General features: G+C 42.7%; 1 protein-coding gene across 1 annotated transcript in view; it reads right to left on the bottom strand.

Moving 5' to 3' along the window:
* Positions 1–1770: 1770 nt before the first annotated feature.
* Positions 1771–18377, bottom strand: part of zfpm2a (zinc finger protein, FOG family member 2a) — a 238979-nt gene continuing 222372 nt past the window's right edge. Inside the window, exons 4-5 of the mRNA XM_060900602.1 lie at positions 1873–1997; positions 1771–1779 (exon numbers count right to left, since the gene is read on the bottom strand). Coding sequence (XP_060756585.1) covers positions 1771–1779; positions 1873–1997 — 134 coding nt within the window. The remainder of the gene's footprint in view (positions 1780–1872; positions 1998–18377) is intronic.

Raw genomic sequence — 18377 nt, 5'->3', positions numbered from 1 at the left:
AATGTTTTTATATTTATATATATGTCTATATTTTGATTGTAATTATTGTAATGCGCAAGAGAAAATTCATATTGATACTTGCGCAATATAAATTAATAAAATTATTATTAAAATTAAAAAAATTATTATAATTATTATTTAGCAAAATTACTCATGTCATTTAGAAAAAAGTGCTTTTTTGACCACAGGTAGCTCCAAAAGGGATGCACTTAAATCATTCTTTATACCATAAAACACATATTTGGTTCCATATCATTGGAAACATAGTTAAGTTTTAATGTTGAATGCCAGTAAGTTTTCAGACTATTTTGATCAAATTAGTATGTAATTGTGTCAAAGAACATCCTCTCCGAGACAGCTAATTTTTCAATATAAAATAACATATCTAAAATGATGATTTTCATCCTAAAATGTGCTCAAGATATTGGGACATAAATATTAGAGACAACTAACACAAAGCTTACAGCCTTATATTTAAAAGCACTATGGAAGTAGTGGATTCTGAATTGTCAAAAAAAAAGTCCTCTCCGAGAATCACTTCATTTGTTTCTCCCATCTTACAGCAGATTACACAAAACTACCATCAAAAAATTACCTGAAATCTGTTCTTTAACTTAAAAACTGGTACAAGAACCAGTTTGAATCCATTTGAATTTTGGACCCCTGTGACACAAACTTTGTACCCTGATTGTAAAACAACCCATAAATAAGTGGCTGAAAGATTAAAGCTTTAACCTCGTTTCTTTCCACCTATAAGTCCGGGTCCCACAATACAGATAACTATAAATAAATCAGTCCGATGCAGTTTATGTGGTTGGTGATCACACCAGACCGATAACGATACCTACAGCCCAGGCCTGGGTTTATCCGTATCAGTGAGATTTGCTTCTGCAGCGATTTTTCTAAACCTGGACCTGATCCGATAAAACATTTGACCAATCAAGTGATTGTTTACATGTGACATTGTCTGAGCGAGTGCTATTTTTCCCTGGGCATCTTTGTACATCTTTGCTGCATCATGATGTCACGGAACACGGATTCACAGAAAATAAAAAAATATAATACAAAGCACTGATCCTTTTATTCACGGATATGTGATTTTTTTTTCTCCATGAAATATCAACAGTAAATTAATAAACATATACATGCAGGTAAGATATTTTAATTATGAACTTTGACAGTCCAAACATTTAATTGTTTTCGACTACTTAATTTTTTATCTACGATAAATCACCCGTATGAAATCGGTAACCAATCTGTAATATACTGAAACATCCGTGACCGATCCATAAACTATTAGCATCCGTGATCCATCCGTATTAAAATCCACAACCACTCTGTATTTTGTCTCATCTCATCTCATTATCTGTAGCCGCTTTATCCTGTTCTACAGGGTCGCAGGCGAGCTGGAGCCTATCCCAGCTAACTACGGGCGAAATGCGGGGTACACCCTGGACAAGTCGCCAGGTCATCACAGGGCTGACACATAGACACAGACAACCATTCACACTCACATTCACACCTACGCTCAATTTAGAGTCACCAGTTAACCTAACCTGCATGTCTTTGGACTGTGGGGGAAACCGGAGCACCCGGAGGAAACCCACGCGGACACGGGGAGAACATGCAAACTCCGCACAGAAAGGCCCTCGCCGGCCACGGGGCTCGAACCCGGACCTTCTTGCTGTGAGGCGACAGCGCTAACCACTACACCACCGTGCCGCCCATTTCACAAAATAATATGCATTTTTTTTATTACAGACTGTATCCTTACTGCGTCTAAAATGGTTTACCACATCTGGATTTTAAATCTGTATTAACGCAATTGGTGGAAGTTGGAAAGAGAAGAAGAAAAAAAAAACAGGACCGTACCAGGTTTGTTCCATCAGTGCTCATCTCGATCTTGCCATCAAACGGCCCCCATGTGGTCCCTACGGGAAGCTGCTGACGACTCTGCACTCGCCGCTCGCCATCTTTGTTCAGCAGGTCAAGTTCTCCTGTGAGACAAAGCAGAACTTTGGATGAGTTAAAGCCATCATAATATCAGATGTCTTCTGAAAAGCGAAAAGTATAAATATAAACAGGGTTCTTGCAGTGAAAACAAGATCAACTGTGAGCTACTGCTCACTTACAGTACGTATCCCCCCGCTCTCGCTTATATCAGAATGCAAGCAATCGAAGGAATACGACACTTATTATGAATGTTGACTTCAACGAATAATTAACCCTGAAACAAGTAAGTAAAGAGCAGTGTCTCTCCCCAGGGGTTTCAAATAGCATCCTGGTAAACTGTCATTCTGAAATAGCATTTTGCTTCTTGAAATAGTGTCAAAATCGACCCTGTATGTTTTGTAAATACATTCCGTCAGTAAACATGAAGTCAATGTGTGACAGACCTGAAATCGGTATACGTGGTCTAGAACCCCAAGCTGAAGCTCGGTACCAAATATCAAGCAGTTGTGATTTGTAGTTGCTGAGAAAAGTGCTACGAAAATTTTGTAAATCCCCACTATATGTTTCATAAATACATTCAGTTGGTAAATAGGAAGTTGATGTACAACAGACCTGAAAACAGTATACATGGTACAGAACCCCAAGCTGAAGCTCGGTACCAAATATCAAGCAGTTGTGATTTGTAGTTGCTGAGAAAAGTGCTACGAAAATTTTGTAAATCAACCCTATGTTTCGTAAATACATTCAGTCGGGAAACAGGAAGTCGATGTGCAACAGACCTGAAATCTGTATACACGGTATAGAACCCCAAGCTGAAGTTTGGTACCAAGTAGCTATGATTTGTGGTTGCTGAGAAAAAGGTTGTTTCGGTCAGATGGAGATATAGACGGACAGACAGAGGTAAACCAGTTTTATTATACCTAAAAAATCAGAACTTTTTTTTCAGGTTCATTTTTTTTTTTATTTCCTCTTCAAAAAGATAAGAAACATAAACACTGGAAAAAAAAAAAGTCAGTCATACATTCATTCGCCTTCAGTAACTACGCTATCCTAGATCCGGAGCCTACCCCTGGAACACTTGGAATTACTGAGGAATAAACCCAGAATGGGATGTCCATCATAGAACACCATGATTTACACCTTGGGGCAATTTAAAGTCACCTATAGATCCTTTCACAGCCAACGTCATCAAAAGTTGCGCGCTCACTTTGGCAATGGAAGTGGTGTTGTTCCCCAGCCATTCTGACCGACACAGATGAGGTAGCAAGCATTTAAAATCGAATAAAAACTGTTTCCAGCATCAAAATATCTGGTTGTTGCATATACGGTCATCAGAATTGATATTCCACAGGCGGACTCAAGTTTTACAGGATTCTGACAGGATCACGACCGTTTCAGAGCAACCGACGGCATCTGTGGCTGCAAGTGATTAAACGTGTTGACTGGAATGAGGGCACAATCAAAAATGCTCGCGTCTGAAGCGCTCATTTTACATCAGTTATGGTTATCCATCTATCGAAGTTACAGAGGCAAGGCATATGATTTTTGATATGGTAAGGAGAGTAATAGCCCAAGTTAAATTTGAAAGGACAATAACACAGAAGCACAATTCATGTTTGCATAATGACTATATCATAGAGCTCTGAACTACATTAACTACAAGCCCACAACCCCAAATAATAGGCTACTTACCCTGCCATGTAGGTGCAATTTGTTGTAAGGACATAGTTTTCTCATTTGTTGATTATAACCCAAGATCTGGAAGTCAGTCACCATTTGTCAAAGTCAACTTGTTGGGGTAACATTTGCGATCTTTTGTTGCTAATCCCCTGACAAGCTGTTGATCTCCGCCATACTTCCATTGCCAAAATGCGCGTGCATACGTACTACGTCATCATTGTGTACAAACTGTGAACGAATCAATTGCCATTGTTTTCAAAGGAGGAAACCGGAGAACCTGGAGGAAACCCAGATGAACACTGGGAGAAGATTGGGAACTCCAGAAAACAGTAACTCAAGCTCAAGGTGCTCCCCACAGTCAAGGACCGCATCAGAAATAAGTCGATAACTTTCCTGTGTTACCCTTGGCTGCAAGACGTGGACAACCTACCGTCGCCACATCAAACTTCTGGAGCAGTTTCAACAATGTTGTCTGAGGTCCATCTGTGGCATTAAGTGGCAGGATAATGTTTCTAATGTCAAGGTCTGAGACCGTTGTGGTGTCCCCAGTGTGGAAAGCCAGATCATCAAGGCACAGCTTGAATGGCAGACACGAGAATACCTAAAGCGCTTCTCTTTAGTCAACTGAGCTGTAGAATGAGGTCAGTGGGCAGGCCGAGGTTGAGATACAAGGACACGCTCAAACACAACCTCAAGAGATGTGGAATCAACCCTGACACCTGGGAAAGCACTGCCAAAGTCCGTGTGACATGGCGCAGCACTTGCAGCAAGTGCATCCAGGTCTTTGAGGAGAGGCGAATTGATCTACTGAATGAGAAGCGTGCCAAGAGGAAGGCCACTAACACCACTACCAGCCCTTTGTACCAGTGCAGCATATGTGACAAGGCTTGTGGCTCTAGGACTGGTCTCTTCGCTCACGAAAAGAGTCATCACTAGTGTCGCCAGATACTCATGCGTTGCCTTCGACGCGAGAAATCCACCAACCATCATCAACCCTTCACAAACAAGCTGAGATGTACTCTTGCTTTGTATTGGCAAATAAACTCAACTAAACTAAACCCATGCACTGTCTTTAGTTCATATCTATCCATCCATTATCTGTAGCCGTTTATCCTGTACAGGTTCGCAGGCAAGCTGGAGCCTATCCCAGCTGACTATAGGCGAGAGGCGGGGTACACCCTGGACAAGTCGCCAGGTCATTGCAGGGCTAGTTCATATCTCTAGTTTTTCCAAAACATTTCTGTATTTCTATACTTTTACAGGTCTGGAAAAAAGTCCCACATGTTTTCAGACTTTCCAAACCAGCCCAAGTCCCCTGTTCTGGTAAACTGGGATGTACGGATGCTGTCAGTCCCCACTTGCTTGCTCACTCGAGTTTGTTGACGATGTAGTGGCTGGCTGCTTTATGTCCCGGGGCTCCCTCATGCCTGTGTTACCTTCTGGCTCTCTCCTTTTAGTTATGCTGTCATAGTTAGTTGCCGGAGTCCCTGCTTGTACTCGGTGCAATATGTATACTGCTCCTACTTATTCAGGTGACATTGGGCATACCTAACAACCTGTGTTTTCTTTCCCTCCCCCCCCACCCCAAATCTGTCCCTCTGAGTTACATGGAGTCAACAGGAAATCTTTTGGTGGAGAGGGTGGAGACCTCGACTGGCTATCGTAGCCTGCAGGGAATCGGCCGTCAGACATTCTGTCGCATGTCCCAGACCCGGTGAAATGTAACTGAATTGTCTTGGCCAGCCCTAAGGGTCCCATCTGCATCTCATCATTGCTGAGGAGTGTGCTCCCATCACCCAATCAAGCATCCAGCCAGAGCAGGTCATGATATTTTTTACCATATTAACATGCCACTGTTGTGTGTTATGCCTGATGTAAAGACTCGTCTCTGCGAGTCTACCACACAGATTTAATACTTGTCATTTTTAGGGCATACCTAACAACCTGTGTTTTCTTTCTCTCTCTCTCCCCCCCACAATCTGTCCCTCTGAGTTACATGTTGATCCTGGGATTGAGATGCTGGCCTCTTCTGCCCCTCGGACCTGCTTGATCCATCCTGGTGCCCTGTGTCTGGTCGGAGTTTTATCGCCCCACTCCTGTGAAGGACGGCCCCATGAGGACAGTTGAGGGTTATACCTGTTAAAACTGTTAATATTATAGTCAGGCTGTCTGTTGTTGCCCAAATGAGGATGGGTTCCCTTTTGAGTCTGGTTCCTCTCGAGGTTTCTTCCTCATGTCATCTGAGGGAGTTTTTCCTTGCCACCGTCGCCACAGGCTTGCTCATTGGGGATAGATTAGGGATAAAATTAGCTCATGTTTTAAGTCGTTCAAATTCTGTAAAGCTGCTTTGCGACAATGTTTATTGTTAAAAGCGCTATACAAATAAACTTGATTTGATTTTGATTTGATTTGTTCTCCAGAACACACATTTGACTTCCTACTACATTACAGTGTGGATCAGTTTAAAAAAAAAAAATCCAATAAAATTGCAATGAACTGATGCACATTATTTAAGAATTCGATAATTCAAAGCGCAATAGCTCAACTGCTTTTGTTGTTTGAAAAAAACCCCAACAACAACTATGATCTGAGATGACATTTCATCTTCCATATGCCAATCATGACACAACCGTTAAGACTGACTATCTGTGTACGTGCTGTGAAATTCTTGATAATTCTTCGAATGGGCCTCTTTCCTTAACCGTGTGAGACTGAGTGAGTGAGTATGTATGACACAAACTTCATGCTGTGTCCACCTGTCCTCATAGCTGTGCTCCATCAGATGGACTTTATCAAAGCAACAGGATGCTAACCTCTCCTGAACGAGCGCCTCCCCCTCGCTGATAAAGCCTCACTGAGACATTACAGGGCTTCTGGCTGCCTCTACAGGGTCTATTTCTGTTTTTCCAGGAAGGGGCCAAGGCCTCTTGTTAGAGCTGCGCAGATCTCAGCCTTAATTAGCTGTGCTGCAGCTAACGCTCCGCTAGCTCCCCGAGCCTCGCTATCTTATCAGGCGATTATTTAGTGTACTTTTTTTAGGATGGCGATTAATCAAACTGTTATGATAACTGCATCTCGGTATCATGAGGGTCTGTTTAGAAGGAATGGAAAGGGAGTAGACATACACAGCTCAAGTGTGTGCTTCCGGGCCATGTTTCTTGTGGATCAAAATCAACTAGGTTCATTGTGATATTCATCCCTGTTCACTCCAGTTAGCTCTTTTTGTACTCCTGAGCCATCAGGGTATCCTCAAACGTCATCTTCTGGGTCTTTGGGCATCACTTTGTTTTGATAATTACAACCCCGATTCCAAAAAAGTTGGGACAAAGTACAAATTGTAAATAAAAACGGAATGCAATGATGTGGAAGTTTCAAAATTCCATATTTTATTCAGAATAGAACATAGATGACATATCAGATGTTTAAACTGAGAAAATGTATCATTTAAAGAGAAAAATTAGGGGATTTTAAATTTCATGACAACAACACATCTCAAAAAAGTTGGGACAAGGCCATGTTTACCACTGTGAGACATCCCCTTTTCTCTTTACAACAGTCTGTAAATGTCTGGGGACTGAGGAGACAAGTTGCTCAAGTTTAGGGATAGGAATGTTAACCCATTCTTGTCTAATGTAGGATTCTAGTTGCTCAACTGTCTTAGGTCTTTTTTGTCGTATCTTCCGTTTTATGATGCGCCAAATGTTTTCTATGGGTGAAAGATCTGGACTGCAGGCTGGCCAGTTCAGTACCCGGACCCTTCTTCTATGCAGCCATGATGCTGTAATTGGTGCAGTATGTGGTTTGGCATTGTCGTGTTGGAAAATGCAAGGTCTTCCCTGAAAGAGACGTCGTCTGGATGGGAGCATATGTTGCTCTAGAACCTGGATATACCTTTCAGCATTGATGGTGTCTTTCCAGATGTGTAAGCTGCCCATGCCACACGCACTAATGCAACCCCATACCATCAGAGATGCAGGCTTCTGAACTGAGCGCCGATAACAACTTGGGTCGTCCTTCTCCTCTTTAGTCTGAATGACACGGCGTCCCTGATTTTCCATAAAGAACTTCAAATTTTGATTCGTCTGACCACAGAACAGTTTTCCACTTTGCCACAGTCCATTTTAAATGAGCCTTGGCCCAGAGAAGATGTCTGCGCTTCTGGATCATGTTTAGATACGGCTTCTTCTTTGAACTATAGAGTTTTAGCTGGCAACGGCGGATGGCACGGTGAATTGTGTTCACAGATAATGTTCTCTGGAAATATTCCTGAGCCCATTTTGTGATTTCCAATACAGAAGCATGCCTGTATGTGATGCAGTGCCGTCTAAGGGCCCGAAGATCACGGACACCCAGTATGGTTTTCCGGCCTTGACCCTTACGCACAGAGATTCTTCCAGATTCTCTGAATCTTTTGATGATATTATGCACTGTAGATGATTATATGTTCAAACTCTTTGCAATTTTACACTGTCGAACTCCTTTCTGATATTGCTCCACTATTTGTTGGCGCAGAATTAGGGGGATTGGTGATCCTCTTCCCATCTTTACTTCTGAGAGCCGCTGCCACTCCAAGATGCTCTTTTTATACCCAGTCATGTTAATGACCTATTGCCAATTGACCTAATGAGTTGCAATTTGGTCCTCCAGCTGTTCCTTTTTTGTACCTTTAACTTTTCCAGCCTCTTATTGCCCCTGTCCCAACTTTTTTGAGATGTGTTGCTGTCATGAAATTTCAAATGAGCCAATATTTGGCATGAAATTTCAAAATGTCTCACTTTCGACATTTGATATGTTGTCTATGTTCTATTGTGAATACAATATCAATTTTGAGATTTGTAAATTATTGCATTCCGTTTTTATTTACAATTTGTACTTTGTCCCAACTTTTTTGGAATCGGGGTTGTATTATTAAACCTGCCATTTTATTCCTTGTCAATGGGCAATCGACTGACAAGTAGTGAAAGATCATGAAGGACATCATTTGCGACTCTCAAACTAAATTCAGACAGTGTGTCTCTATAAGATCTGTAGTAAATACTGCGTCCATGTTCATTTCACATGCTCTTTGTGAGCCTGAAGGACTGACGTGAGCCCTGAACTTTATCCTGACCTACTCTTGGGCGTTTTTCTCTCTTTAAATATCAGCCATGTATCACCAACACTCTGCCTTGTCGGTTTGCCGGTATGGAAATTCACCAGCAATCCCTTGCTCGTGCATAAGGTGACTTGTTTGCTAAATATCACAGCTGCCTTGATAATGACACGTATCCAACAGGTCGCTTACGAGCTTGCTACCATATGTAAATGACTGACGTCTATGTTGACAGCATGATCTATGGGATTCAATACGTAGGGCACCAAATTATCCACCATTTTATAAGGTCTTCATCGATAAAGAACAATTGGCCGAATTTGTATTAGCTGCTCTGTTAGCATTAGCTCTTCAGTATGTTACACTGCAATGACATTCCTACAGGTTCCTAGTAATCATGGATTTGAACTAGCCTGGTTTAGCAATGAGGATCAGTCATGGGGTTGAATATGTAAGGCTGTTGGTTCACTGGCTAGTTTGCTAGTTATCCTGTTGTATTGTTTTTGTGAGAAGCTATCTATATGCGGTTGTTGGAAGTCAATGTCTTCTTGACTGAAACTGTTATATATTATTCTATCCACATTCACTGGATATATGAGCAATCGCGCGCTCTGATTGGCTACTCTACTACTAAGATATCAGCTCATATACATATGATTTTGTCGGACGTTTTGTATAAAGTTTTTATTTATTGAATTTGAAAAAAAATAAAAATGCTTTGTTTTGCAAAATCCAGTGAATAAAGACAGAATAAAACAGTTATTCCATACAATCTCATTGTACGTGGCTTATAGCACCTCATCGGCCATCAGCTCATGTACGACTTGATTTCGTGGAATAAATGTTACATATAATATATAATGTCTGACTCCACACTAAAACCCATTTGATTTTATATATGTCATTTCGCAACTTAGAATACACGGAAAGCATTGCTCTACTGTCACGACGTTTTCTTGTCAAATGAACGACAAAAGTTGCGACATAAGAGATAAGAATCTTTAAATCTGTAAGGATTAGTCAAGCTTGGCATAGCAATCTGTACATTAGTGTACAAAGCGGAGCTATCAGAAGGAACGTTCTATTCACTACTGAACATCTCTTTCAATTTTACTGTAAGACTTCATCGTTTTCACAAAAATACATACACAAAACCTCTCAACACATCCTAGTTGCAAGTGTGTCACTACTCTGATAAGACCTCCTGGCCTTAAAAGACACACACGCGCTCCGTTTTGCCTCTGCTTGACACTTTCGGTACAGTCCTTGCTGCAGTTGGTGTGTGTCCATGCATCTGTTTGGAGCTGCACATGTGGCAGGAGGGTATTTGGAGTTGGATTGTGATCATCTGCCAGTTGTTTGTGGGCTGTTCCAAGGCTGCTTCCTCCCAGCTGTTGTGGATTCGAAACAAACCCAAGAGCAAAGGCTCCACTATCATGGCCAGCCCCTGGGACGCATAATCAACACCTCCCTTCGTCCCTCCATTGGGTACCAGTGCTTAGATGTCGTCTCTTTATGGATAATGAGATCGAGATATACGGCAGGAGAATATCTGCACTGATCCATCATGGAAAGGCTGGGAAAAAGCTGGCGCTTTCCAGACAGCCATCACCATTCCGGATACACTGCGAGGGGATAAACAGTGGTGTCATCCAACGGCGTCTTATCTCCAGCATGTGCAGTCAGAGCTGTGTGTGTCTGCATGTTTGGAGATGTAAGCTCGTGAGCCCATGAAGAATGATGTGGCATAGGCCACTGAATCGCTGAGGTCAGAAATAGTCATGACAAGATTGCTCACTCTGACCGATGGACCATTTAGAGCTACAATCTGAAGGGCGTTTTTTGGGGGGATATTTTCTTTCGGCTGTTTGAGTGGTTAGAAGAATGATATTCTACTGATTCAACACCATCTTGCAAACAAGCCAAGCTAGGAATGGTAGAATCCAGGGCAAGGGGCAAGGCTGATGGTTACGCCTTTTTCGAAACTCAGAACAAAGGTTAATGATATCACGTTTTATAATTAGAATTCCTAAAAATTCTGAATACAGGTGGCTAAGATCTCTTTCGAGGACAATATTTTATCTGTATAATTTTTATGCCTGCATTCAAATCAGCAGAGATGCAACACAACAAAGCGGCCAGGACTCACTCATTTCTAATGAGTGTGGGCAATTTTTGGCAACAACTGAGTAGAATGAATCCCATGAAAAAGTTGAGGAGAGTTTAACGTTTTACAAATGAGAAACTAAGCAATGTTGTGACCAAAATGAGTGAGGGATGGTTGTAAGCTTCCATTTCCCCCACAATGAAAATATTTGAAAACAAGGAATTATGGTTCCAGAGATTAGTCAGACCTGATACAGCAAAAATCCTGGGGCGGAGTTTCCTGTAACTGGGTAGAGTCTAACCAAAAGTCAAGGGGTGGAGTCAGATCTGATGAAGGTCTTGTAGGTAGGCAGAGTTGACCCAAAAGTCCTGGGGGTGGAGTCAGACCTGATTCAGTTTCGTGTACCTGGGTAGACTCTAAACCAAAGTCCAGGGAGTGGAGACAGCTCAGTGTGTTTCAGTTTGGAGAAGTGTGTTTGTTGCTGAGTGTCTCATGGGTTAGGGGTTGGCTCATGGGAAGCCATGGCCTACTGGTTAGAGAAACAGCTTTGGGACTAACAGGTTGCCGGTTTGATACCCTGGGCCGACAGGAATGACTTAACTGCCCTTGAACAAGGCACCTAACCCTCAACTGCTCCCCAGGCTACTCTGGGTATGTTGTATGTCTCTCTGAAGAACAGCATTTGCTAAATACCTGTAATGTAATGCTCATTAATTTGTCCAGCTACACCCCTTGGACTTTTGATTCTGCTGCAAGGACTATGTCAATGCTTTTTGGCTCCTTCTGATACTAGTAGACAGTGATGCACTTGCAATTTCTCCAGTGTCTACTGTATGCCATTTTCCAACCTTCTGTATTTGTGCATGCATCACAAAGCCCTCCCTCTCCAGGTCTCTCATCGCCAAGTACAAAAATGCCATGATCCTGGCAAGGAGCAGCTGACAATTTGACCAAAGAGCAAGCTCTCTGGTCCACCCATAAATCCCTTCATCACTCCCCTCCTCCCTTGATAAGATCATCATCTGTCGCTCCTCTCTGAGGCCTGGCCCTTCCCTCTGCAGATACTTGGCAGAGGCATGAATGTCCCTTTTGTCTGGGGGCAGATCCTTTTCTCGATAGGACCCTCAGAAAGATGCTCCACATAGGCATCTGTTTGCTTCATCTTTAATGGTGAAATGTTTTGCGTGGAGTCATTATTTTTTTATTATTATTATCCCATCTATGCAGTTTTACAAGTTGTGTGATAATGTGCTATAAAAACATTTTCAGAATGACCTGCATGTCCTACAACAACCACACAGGCAAGCTGTGTACTGTTTATAGATTCCAAACAAGTATGGTGCTTGTAATCACAAAGGGGCACAAGCAAACTGAGCAACATATGTAACTCGACCTGAAGAGGCAGCTTGTCTATTGTACCACCGTACACTCTCAGAAGACTGTACTTGTTCCTAGGCTGGTATCATCAAGGGGACAACTTTTGTACCTTTAGTAGATCTCATCTCATCTCATTATCTCTAGCTGCTTTATCCTGTTCTACAGGGTCGCAGGCGAGCTGGAGCCTATCCCAGCTGACTACGGGCGAAAGGCGGGGTACACCCTGGACAAGTCGCCAGGTCATCACAGGGCTGACACATAGACACAGACAACCATTCACACTCACGGTCAATTTAGAGTCACCAGTTAACCTAACCTGCATGTCTTTGGACTGTGGGGGAAACCGGAGCACCCGGAAGAAACCCACGCGGACACGGGGAGAACATGCAAACTCCGCACAGAAAGGCCCTCGCCGGCCACGGGGCTCGAACCCGGACCTTCTTGCTGTGAGGCGACAGCGCTAACCACTACACCACCGTGCCGCCCACCTTTAGTAGATATCTTTAAAAATAAGTTAAGGTACACATTTGGACCTTAAGGAGCACTGTTGTATCTTTAAAGCGGTTCCTTAAAAGCTATTACACCACATGCACCTTCTTAGATAAAAAGACATACTAAAGGGACAAAAGATTTACCCCTGATGGTACCACCCTGGCAAGGAAAGGTACCTTCTTTTCTGACAGTGAAGATTACCATTCTGTCCTTTTTGCTGGAGAAAGTCCCAAATGATAGAAGCACAGACATGGTATACATATATGAAGATCTGTAAGATCAAATTCATACAAGAACCTCAAGGTTATAAAAATCAACTCAAGCTAAGGGTCGAAGACAGGACTCCTGTTGATTCCTTGGTAAGACTTTAAAATCAAGGTTCCCTTCACTGATATTTCATGAATGGCGTATTTTGTTAAAATTTAAACAAACAATCAGTTAATACATGTGTTGGCTCCCGAGGGATGCAACAGAAAAGATTTCACCCCATCATCCTGAGATCATGAGTATAAATCCAGATGACACTACAGCCACCTGTGGCTGGGAGCCAAGGGAGCAAAACTGGCCAGGAGGGGCATACTCTCTCCTTTGTCAATTACACTGTTGTTAAAATGCTAACCAATCTGTGGATACATACATGTATATAGAAGAGGGTCGATAGTGTTCGTCTGAGTGTGTGACGTAGCTCTGTGACACTGCATGAGCAGCATTACATTACAGGCATTTAGCAGATGTGCTTATACAGAGCGACATACAACAAGACCCTGACATACTCACAGCAGTGAGCAGCCCAGTGAGCAGTTGGGGGGTTAGGTGCCTTGCTCAAGGGCACTTCAGCTGGTCCAGGGAATTGAACCGGCGACCTTTTGGTCCCAAAGCTGCATCTCTAACCTTTAGGCTTTCCATGGAAAGATGCAGTTTGAAAAGATGCAGAGATTGGTTTTATGTGCCTCAGAGGAAGCACATGATTGCTCCACCCTCCCTGGTTCGTAGCTTTCATATGATGGGCACCAAGTTAGCTAGTGGGTGGAATTGGCAAGATCAAACTGGACAGGAAATGGGAAAAATCCTAAAAAGAGTTTAAAGAAGTATAAGATAAGATGACACCTTGGTGTGACAAGGATTTGACCCGACCTTGCAAACAAGCAAAGTTAATAAATGGTTAAATCTAAAGTAAGAGTTGAGGTTAACAGTCGTAGATTTACTTACAACCTCACTTGTATAATAATAAATGCTGTTCTTTTCACTCTGCATCTCTGATAAAGTTGTCTGAGTGGGCTTTTATTTGGACATTATGCTTTTTTAGACTGGATACACCGAATTAGTAGTCAAAGTGATTAGCTTTTAGTTAGTATTTCCACAAAAATGCCATTTCACCACTCTACATAGTCTTTTTATTTAGTTATTTATTTATTTAAATTTTCAATGGGATAAAAGAGGTAATTGATAATGAAACAGAGTGGCACGGTGGTGTAGTGGTTAGCGCTGTCGCCTCACAGCAAGAAGGTCCGGGTTCGAGCCCCGTGGCCGGCGAGGGCCTTTCTGTGCGGAGTTTGCATGTTGTCCGCGTGGGTTTCCTCCGGGTGCTCCGGTTTCCCCCACAGTCCAAAGACATGCAGGTTAGGTTAACTGGTGACTCTAAATTGACCGTAGGTGTGAATGGTTGTCTGTGTCTATGTGTCAGCCCTGTGATGACCTGGCGACTTGTCCAGGGTGTACCCCGCCTTTCACCCGTAGTCAGCTGGGATAGGCTCCAGCTTGCCTGCGACCCTGTCGAACAGGATAAAGTGGCGAGAGATAATGAGATGAGATTATTGTTATATTATATTGAGTGGAAGAGAATGCGATAACGAATCCACAAATAATGTCAACTTGTTCTGTGCGGTGGAAAGTTCATGGATTAAAGGTTCAATAAATGATCACAATATTATGGTGTCCACTTGAGTAATAATGTCTAATACAGTGTTTGTGTTAGGGCTGGGATGATATAATGATAAACTGTCTCAATATGCTTTTCTGGCGGCACGGTGACGTAGTGGTTGGCACTGTGGCTTCACAACAAGAAGGTTCTGGGTTCGAACTTCACGGTTGACGAGGACCTTTCTGTGTGGAGTTCATATGTTCTCCCTGTGTCTGTGTGGGTTTCTTCTGGGTGCTCTGGTTTCCTCCCACAGTTCAAAGACATACAGATTAGGTAAAATACCCAGCCACTGGGGTTGAACAAGCCAGTGCATACTTAGTGCTGGTTCCAAGCCTGGATAAGATTGGGAAGGGTTGCATCAGGAAGGACGTCTGGTGTAAAATCTCATCTCATCTCATTATCTCTAGCCGCTTTATCCTGTTCTGCAGGGTCGCAGGCAAGCTGGAGCCTATCCCAGCTGACTCCGGGCGAAAGGCGGGGTACACCCTGGACAAGTCGCCAGGTCATCACAGGGCTGACACATAGACACAGACAACCATTCACACTCACATTCACACCTACGCTCAATTTAGAGTCACCAGTTAACCTAACCTGCATGTCTTTGGACTGTGGGGGAAACCGGAGCACCCGGAGGAAACCCACACGGACACGGGGAGAACATGCAAACTCCGCACAGAAAGGCCCTCGCCGGCCACGGGGCTCGAACCCGGACCTTCTTGCTGTGAGGCAACAGCGCTAACCACTACACCACCGTGCCGCCCCACCTCTGGTGTAAAATAAATAAATAAATGCCTAATCAAATATGCGGATCTGGATGATCCGCTCTGGTGATCCCTAACAGCCAGAAGAAGAAGAAAAAAAACTCACAATATGCTTTTCTGAGATACTGTGATATCATTTTATAACAAAATAAATAAATAAATAATTACAAACTGACTGGATGTAGCTGATCTGAGGTTAAAATGTCATACTTAAGTTTTAAAAAGGTAACATTTTTAAAGATATGTTTTTCCCCTCCTTTTCATTATTTTTTTTGCACATATATACATACAAACAGAAAATACAATAATATTTTTGTCAACGTTAGCAAAACTACAAATCGTCTGTCATAGAAATGTCTTGAAGAATCGTGATATGATATTTCCACCACATCACCCACCCTTAATTTGAGAGATTCAGAGTCAAAATGACTGCGAAATGTTTGAGAAACCGTAACAACAGTAATTGTAAGGATTTTCTTGAATAACTGAACGCGAGAACCAAATCCAAATGCTACAGCAGTGTGTTATAAATACCTCATGGCTCTCGAGCTATTTCTAAAAGCCATGAGAGTCATAAGAAAAGTGAAAGCGGTGTTCTAGCTATCGCGAACATCGCTATAGTCGGGCCAAACAGGGCCCTAAATTAATATACCGGCCAAAGCATGTGGGGCAGAAATGGAATGTGGCTTATTGCTCCACAAAAAGGGCCTTCGAGCTTGAAAAAGAGAGATATGCGATATGAAATTTTACAGCTGAAGGAGAAATGTCAGAGCGCTTTGATAAGAGAGCGATGAACTTTCCCCCCCTTTCCCCAAAACCGCCATTATCAGGGCCGAGAGAAGCAAATGCATCATTTATATCCCGCAGTCTCGCCATTATCTCCTGTTCAGACACTTGTGTTAAAACACAGGAGGACCTTTTTACCTCTCTCTCTCTCGCTCTCTCTCTCTCTCTCTTTCCCCAGTTCTTTTTCTCTCTTTCTATGCTCGCTATCTCTGACAAAATCCTTCTGCAGGACTCAAATTTCATTCTTTGGAGAGGAAGTTTTGACCATCAGATCCATTTGTAAAATGCGGCACGACTGTCTTTGGCTGGTCTAGCAATATCGGGAAAGGATTCAATACATTATTTTATTTCTTTCGCGTAATAAATGACAACATTAGCTGACTGAACAAAACATGAACAGTCTCTTGGCTGCAAAAGGATGCTAAAAAGCAAAAAAAAATAAATAAATAAAATACAAGCTGTGTTGCTGCGTGAAGAGTTTAAGTGGATGAAGATAAACGTGGGAAAGTCACAAATCATGTCGGCGTGAGCCAGTAAAAACACACGTGGACGGCTGCCATGCTCACGCTGCTCATCCACTTAGCTAATTATTTAATAAATTGGTAGAACACGGAACGAGCAACCATTAGACTTATTGACAAGACCATATTTGGAGAAACGACCAAACAAATAAACAAATGAACAAACAAATCTGAACAACTGATTTGTTTTCTTTCCTGATCTATATTTTACGGTAAATCGCAAAACAGTTAGCAGGCGAGTTAGATAGTTAGTTAAACAAAATATGTTCGTACTATTGTAAAATCATATCCCAGCCATCACTTTCACCTTCACTTGAGAAGAAATTACACAACCACGCCCAAAAAGAAGTATATTTATAAGCGAGTATACCTTGCCGCAACCGACTAGTGGCCTAGTGGTAGTGTGTCCGCCTCTCGATCGGGAGATCGTGAGTTCTATTCACGGTCGGGTCATACCAAAGACCATCATAAAAATGGTACCTACCGCCATCTGGCAAGACACGCTGTGCATGGGGAGTTAAACTCTCGTGGTTACCAGAGGACTAGCCCCCCACTGTAACCCTAGCTATGTAATAGGCGAGAGGCCGAGGGCTATGGAAACGGAGATCGGCGCCGCCCGATGCGCCACATACAGGTTGGGCCTGGTTAGTACTTGAGTGGGAGACTGCCTAGGAATACCAGGTACTGTAAGGCGTGGGAAGGACTTTGACTTGATATCTTGCCGCAGGATCATTTGGAGGATCGGCAATACCATTCATGTGACTAGAATTATTGCGTTCTTGATTCTGATTCGTTCGAAAGAATCGTTTCATTCTCGATTACAGCGTACATTATTGTTTCTATGGACCCATCCCACGTGACGTCACGACAAATGCGGCTACCATTTTGGACATGAACTACCAGTAGTCTACCACAGCCAACAACGAGGAATGACGGCGAAGCATCGAAAGGAATATAGCCATCAAAGAAAGTTTTTACTTTCAGCAAGACTTCCATCATGCCATTATATTGTTGTGCACCTGGATGTAGTAACCATCAACACACAAGGCAAGATTTATCATTTTATCGGATCCCGACAGATGCTGACCGACGGAGAAGATGGAGGGTCTCTAAAATATTGCCAAAATGATGTTTATTGACATAGCAATCGTGTGTAACGGGAAGCATTTGCATATCCGAAGTGTTGCGTTTACATCAAAGATAAAATAAACCGATATGACAACGACTGCTGCTGCCAGGTTGGGGACACAAACTAGTAGAAAGGAAGTGTGCCAACAGTGCCAACACACTTTCTTTGTGGTCGATTCTGCTTTAAGGTAAGATGCATTTAATTATTCGTCTGCTGTGGGTTTGGAATCGGTAGCCTGACCGATTCGTTCATGTTTGTGGTGCCATTTGTTTGTTGACGCGTGTTGAAATGGAAGATTGGTTGTTGACATGATTTCCAGTGATGCTTTGGTGCTGCTGTGGATCAGATGTGTTGAGTAGCCTGACTGTTTTTTTTTTCTTGCGTGTGGTATCATTGTTGACGCGAGGTTGTTTTTTGAACATGCCAATGCGGACACGATTTCCCCTGATGAGTTATGACTTCAGACACGATGCGTGTGTGGAGTCCGCGTGATATGTGCGTAAGATAGGCTTCTCATGTGTTTGGAGATCCGCGCTCTGAGACAAGCGCAAGCACCCC

The sequence above is a fragment of the Neoarius graeffei genome, chromosome 19, assembly GCF_027579695.1.
Source record: "Neoarius graeffei isolate fNeoGra1 chromosome 19, fNeoGra1.pri, whole genome shotgun sequence".
Classification (NCBI taxonomy): Eukaryota; Metazoa; Chordata; class Actinopteri; order Siluriformes; family Ariidae; genus Neoarius; species Neoarius graeffei.
Note: the sequence above shows the minus strand (reverse complement) of the source record. Positions and strands in the feature narration are given on the sequence as shown.